Below are 6910 nucleotides of genomic sequence, written 5' to 3' on the forward strand. Positions count from 1 at the left end.
GGGAATTTTTGCGCCGTGTAGGTTTTTGATACACTGCATATTTTTGTAAATCGTACTAACTCGTGATAGGTGCCACCTCGGTAAATAGTATTGGTCTGTGATAGGCGGTACATTTACGATTTACGTTTTTTTTTTGTAAATCGTGCTAACCCGTTATAGACGGTATATTTACGATTTACGGTTTTTAGTAAATCGTGTTGACCCGTGATAGGTGTCACCTCGTTAATTAGTATTGGCCTGTGATAGACGATATAATTATGATTTACGCCCTTTCGATGAGGGTTTTGGTTGGAATTCCAAAATCATGCACTTTGGCATATACACATTGCATTAGGGTGCTTGTCACGCGAGTTGTGTTTGATATATTGTGATGATTGTATATACATACTCGGTTGTTGTTTGTTATTGTGTCGTAATAGCTTTGAGGTGTGAATTTGGGTTGATTAAGTTTCGATGTAATTATGTGTTCATAATTGATGTTAAGAATGTTTGATGTGTGATTGAGGTGTGAATTTGTGGAGATTAATTTGGTGTGACTTATGTGTTCGTAATTGGTATTATGAATGTGTGAAGTGTTAATTGATTCAGAGCCATTTTAGAACTGAAAATCTGCATTTTTCTCAGTTGTATTCGGCTACGACAGTGCTGTATTCGAATACGACAGTGCAATTTTGTTAAAAATTTCATTTTCGACTTTGTTTATGCATTTTTTACATATGAAAACTCTTTCAAGGAGTATGCTAAGATGAAATGTTATTTTGTGCATTTAAAATTTAGATGCTCAATGATATTTGTTAATTTCGGTTGACGACCTTTTACATTATTGTGGATCGGGCTTACGCCCCAGGTGGTTAAAGTTGTGAGTCGTGCCGAAATTGCAACGACGTCGAAGACGTGGTATGGCGATGATTTTGGTTTTGTATCGAAAACAGTGAGGCTTGATGCTGCACGTGGATCCTCAGTACTTAGTTACCCTCAGTTAGATTAATGATCAACTTAGGATTTTATTATTGAATTTTATTTATTCTCCCTTTCTTATTTCAATGTTGTTGTCACAATGGAACTTATGTATTTGAAACAAACTATTTTTGGCCGGTTGTATATTATGATGTAATTATTTATGACTTTTGTTGTTTGTGTTGCGACATGGTATTTTTATTAAATTGTTTAAAAAAAAAAAAAAATACATCCGCACTGTTAAAAATCGGAGTGTTACAACAGGCACGTTGCTTTTAGAGATATATGTTCGGAGGCAAACATGTACGCTTTTGTGTTCCTCTGATCTCATCCTATGGTCACTTCCGCTTGTGACTTCCTCTGGTCATTTCTTCTAGTAGTTTCCTCTAATTTTCTTGTTCTAATTGTTGTGCACTTAATGAAGCCATTATTCCAAACAAAATATTATCATAAAATACCTTTGTTCACATCAAAATAACAAGAGGAAAACCAACTTGGTTCCAACAGAGACATGGATTTGTTGGCCAATGTAAAAAACATCCTAATTGAAATAACTGCAATTGACTATACATGTTGTCTGAATCGATTTACGGTCGAGTTGATTTATAAATTTCTTGAAAGTACAAGAATTCATCCTAAATCAATGCAAGTCGATTCACAAGAGTGTTAGCCGACTTGCAAAACCTCCTTGAATTGTGTGAGTCTATTCACAACATAGTGAGACTATTCACAACATAGTGAGACGACACACAAGGTCTGGAACATTAGGAATGAGTTCATGACCTCTGTAAATTGATTATAATTTGTTTTTTTTTTTATCTTTACTTGATTTTTAATGCATTTCAAAGTGGATCAACATATTCCTATCAGGACCTCTGTAAATTGATTATAGGTTTTTATGACACTTTTTTTTTTAATTCAAGAATATTTGTTAATATTGAGAATTAGAGAATCAACAAAGACACAAAATCATCTAACTAAACAAACTTAGTTTTGACATCTATCAAATATTAAGTCTATCTTAAAGAAAATTGCAATTAGACTTCCTGTGTGTACTAAGTTATGTTTACGCTTTGTTTGAAATGTATGTGATTTTAAGACATGAAGATCACTAAAATGTAAATTTGCATGGGATTGAAACAAGTTCGACATATACATAAATGACAATTACGAGTAAAATAAAATAGATGCGAAAACCATAAAGACATAAATTTTAAATTGCAGAAGGTAAATTGTGAGGTATTTAAATGCTGAAAAGTAAAGGACTTGGAAAGTAAATTACTTTGAGATTTAAGTATTTTTAATTAAAATGATAGGAAATTAATTTAGAACGTGGCAATACATATGCGCGAGTCTTGTAATAATCAGCATTAATTTAGAACAATTTATTTTATTTCCCTTGCAATTAATTTATAACCACCAACCATGTCTATAGTTAGAAAGCCATTCTCCTTTTCTTATGGTTGTTTTAGGCTATTTTCTTGACTTGTTCAGTGCAACCATAAGCGGATAAGGATTAATGAAGGGGTCAATGTCAAAGAATGACATCAATAATATCAATTAATTTAATGTTCAAATCAAAATTTTAACATGAATGTGTTACACCTGAACAATACACATACAACACTCACTTTCCTCTAAGCATGCACTGTTTTTAGAGCCTTGAATGTAGCAACAACATTGTCATAGTCTGGTAACTTAGGATGAACATGCTTTGGCTGCGGAGAACGACACGAAAACGAGTTATCTTCGCAGTTTTCCGGCCACTTTGAAGTCACAGTCAAGGCACTTGAATAAGGACTTGATGTTAAGAAATCACAAGTCTTTGAATTTAAAACATTGGTAGAAGAACTACCAAAATACTCAAACATTTCTATTTCAATGTAAACAAAACAGTAACAAGGACTTTCCAAATTGCAGCTGCTGCAATCACTCATGTTATAGTCCAAACTATTTGTTTCACATGATTGTGAATTATTGGAATGTTGCTTAAATCTCTTCTTTGGATAACTTGAGTAAGGACTTGGTGTTAGATAATGTAATGTGTATCCAATTTCAACAGTGCCTTGTCTCTCAAGTAAAGGCGATCGCCTTCTTAATCTTTTCTTCGATGCTCGTTTTCGCGCTGCATAGCTACTTATACTTGAGTAACTAATTGATTCATCATCATCAATATCACTTTCACTAGATTTGTATAATACTAGTCTTTGATCATGGCTGCCACCATCTTTTGATGAAAAATACTCACATTCGTCAATGTCATCAACATAATCTAACAATTCTGGAGTATCATATACAGTAGATTCTGAAGTAAAATTCCTTTTAGATTCTTTTGTGTGAATTATTTGGGAATCACTTTCAATTAATTGATTTTCTGTATGTTCTTTCATCTGCACAAAAATATTGAATATAATTTGGTATTACTTAACAAGATTAAATAATTGATCTTGACATAATAGAATCACATTTTTGCCAATACCTTAATTTGGAGGGCATTGTCCCTGGTTATTTCATCAACCACTCTGTATTTCAAGTCATGTGGCACAGATTTTACTGAAAGATTCTCTTTTAGCTGTCATGATTTAAAAACATAAAAATGAACATACATGTATTAACAACAAGTAAAATTGCATGAACATGTATTTTTTTTCTAAATAAGTGTCAATAGGGGTAAATTAAAATTATATACCTCTGTGTTGACATGATTCCCAGGAAAAAGCTCTATAGCTTCTGTTTCAAAATCCTTACCATAACGTTCTACAAAGAGTTTCCTAATGGGGTAGAGCTCAGGAAAATCACCAAATCTTGCAGAAGCAAATATAATACTAGATATTGCTTCATTAATATCAGTTGGACAGTCCCTAACATAAAAACATAATATTTTTAATGACAAAATGGTTGGTGTGTGACAATTACACTTTAATTTATGAAGGTAGATAAGAAATTGTATATACTTGTGCTTTCTGATATATGAGAATTTCTTAAGGATAAATTCAAAGAACTGATCTAACAATTCATATGCAGCAACTAGGCTTTCATCTTGAATAAGCTGCTCCACCTGAATTAAATTTCGACACAATCTATCATGTTAGATTTAAATGAGGATGTTAAGTAATTAAATGAACTTTTAAATTGAGTTAAATTAAAAATCAATTTTTTTAAAATATTAAGTTAATTTAATGAAAAAAATACTAATTTTTTTTTATAATTATATTACCAAAATATAAAAATTCAAATAATTCGCATATTTAAAACTATCAATTAAGTATGCAACCAAGCTAATTATACACTAATTAACATTTAATTTTTTTTTCAAAAATAAAAGGAAACATTTAATTTATTTTGATAATTTTTTTACTAAAAAATTACAATGCAAATAATTAATACATATATTTAAAACTATCAATAAGCATTCAATCAAGCTAATTAAACAGTACCATCATTTTTTGATGAAATTTTAAATTAACATTAACATTTATATGGATGTAAAATTTAATAAGAAATAAATAAAAGAAGGTGAAGTCAAGAACAATATTCAATAACATACATACCCTTTCGGCAGCAATTTCTTCATGACCATTGATTATTAATTCGGCCAAGTCTTTGCGCAATTGCATTGCTATTGCTTGTCTCTTTTTCTTTAGTTGTATGAGCTTGCATCTTGCTTTTTTTATTGCCTTCTTACTGTTTGTAAAAAGAAATTTAAAATAAAAAGATATAATAGCGTAGTTAAATGAAAAAAATTTAATTAAATTGATAAAGCACACATGTACCATTTTGAAGCTTTTGTCCACCCAAACAAGATGCCAAACATGCCTATAGAGTAATAATAAGAAAGAAATGCAAAAGAGAGAAGAGTGAAAAGTGAATAAGGAAGATATATATTATATAAAACGAGCGTGACAGTTGTTGGGTGAGACAAGTAGTGGTGTCTTTGTAAAACTGCAACACTCCACTACTTACTCCTCAAACGGGTTTTATACAACACTTACACTTGTCATGTTATTCTAATATTGGTTTTCAATACTCCAACATATTCACCATGATTTCCATTTAGATTTTCTATTTTATCACTTATTTACTATAGGTGTATTTCAATTAGTTGAGGCATAGGTTGCCTTTAAAAAATTGTGGATCTACTATCAATTTTAAAAAATAAAACATCAATTTAAAAAGACAATTCAATTTAAAAAAACAAAATATTAATAAAAAATACATTAATGTCCTTATTAGTTTTAACATTAAATCATTAAATTAAGAAAGGATAGTTTAGTAATTAAATTATTAATCCAAGATTTACATAACTCTTTTTATTTACATAATAACTGTCTTTCATATTAAAAAAAAAATGTCCAAATAAAATGGAAGCACTACAAAAAACAAAAGTACTATCAATTTAAGAATACAAATCACTAATAAAAATACATTAGTGTCCTTATTAGTTTTAACAATAGATCATTAAAAAATGATAGTTCGATAATTGAATCATTAATGTAAGATTTACATAACTATCTTTATTTACATAATAACTATATTTCATATTTAAAAAAATGTATAGATGAAGTGGAAACACTAGTACAGAAAAACAAAATAACAACCAAAAAGAAAAAACGTTAAGAATGACAAAATTCATCCAACTTCTACACCTTCACCAAACAATAGTACTTCTTTAAAAATAAAAATAAAAAACAATAACATAACACTTCCAATGTCAATTTAAGAAAACTAAACACTATTAACACCCGTGAGGAATGCGATTACACAAAAAATTTACGGTTTCACATTCATTAAAGAAAACACATAACCACATTTACCAAAATTTACTACAATTAACAAAAACAACTTCGTTTCTCTCTAACCTATATGCTATTAATTATCTTACACTAGTAGAAAATTGAGTTTTTAATTCAACAGATTTAAGTCGGTTATGTGCCACTAGACTTAACAAATAAGGTGGAGATATATTTAAGTCAATTGTCCATATAAACGAGTTAACAAAATGAGACGGTGACAATTTTGTAAATATGTGAAACACTATTAACACGGTTAGATTGACAACCGATTTAATAAATATGTAAATATTTAAAACTAGTTTCATGCGATTATATAGATAACCGACTTAAGGATAAAAAGTCGTTTAGAATGAGGTGGTGACAATTTTGTAAATATTTATGTCATTTTATAAAATAAGGCGGTGACAATTTTGTAAATATTTAAAACGTAAAATGAGGCGAGTATATTGATAACTGACTTAAAATGTACATTTCAACCGACTTAAAAAGGTAAATTTCTACTAGTGTAATAAATACGAGACTAAATGAGTCATTGATGATAAAATTAAAATTTATTTCTATAAAATCTAAGCGAAACATGTACATACTAGTAAAATAACATTTAATAAACAACAACTATATATTAATAAACAAAATTATTTTTCAATGACTTTTGCTTTGAATTATGATTTTAAATTCAGTTCTTAATGGATAATTGTATTTATTATTATTTTTACTTTGTTATAATAGTATCAATTAGTCAAAAATATATTTTGATCTTATTTTCCTATAATTTTTCTCTATTCCTAATTTAATATAGGTGACAATATTCAAAACAAATGTGTCATTGATCCTATCACATGTCAAATATTTGACACTAATATATAAAATAAAAATTTTAAGAGAAAAACAATTGTATAAACCCAATATTCAAAAACACATTTTACATAATTGTATCTCACATAATATTTACTTGATCGAAATGTTGTACTACGTACTTCAAAATATATAAATAATGTGTGACCCATACGAATGCAATAATATTTTACTAGTTTTTCTTTCGAAGTGGTTGAACTCTTTGCATTGAGCCAATTTAAAACTACCACCAACTAACATTTTTCTAATCTTATATTTTTAAATCAAAAACAGTTTTTGAAAAGAGAATTCAAACATACTCCCCC

General features: G+C 29.0%; 1 protein-coding gene across 1 annotated transcript; it reads right to left on the reverse strand.

Annotated features, from left to right (window-relative positions):
• Positions 1 to 2565: 2565 nt before the first annotated feature.
• LOC101511258 (uncharacterized) lies at positions 2566 to 4400 on the reverse strand. Its single transcript, XM_073369626.1, has 5 exons — positions 4395 to 4400; positions 3912 to 4015; positions 3647 to 3818; positions 3437 to 3529; positions 2566 to 3347 (listed from the first exon to the last, which is right to left on the reverse strand). The coding sequence occupies exons 1-5, from the start codon at positions 4398 to 4400 to the stop codon at positions 2595 to 2597; spliced, it is 1128 nt and encodes a 375-aa protein (XP_073225727.1). The 3' UTR covers positions 2566 to 2594.
• Positions 4401 to 6910: the final 2510 nt, after the last annotated feature.

Source organism: Cicer arietinum, chromosome 6, assembly GCF_000331145.2.
Source record: "Cicer arietinum cultivar CDC Frontier isolate Library 1 chromosome 6, Cicar.CDCFrontier_v2.0, whole genome shotgun sequence".
Classification (NCBI taxonomy): Eukaryota; Viridiplantae; Streptophyta; class Magnoliopsida; order Fabales; family Fabaceae; genus Cicer; species Cicer arietinum.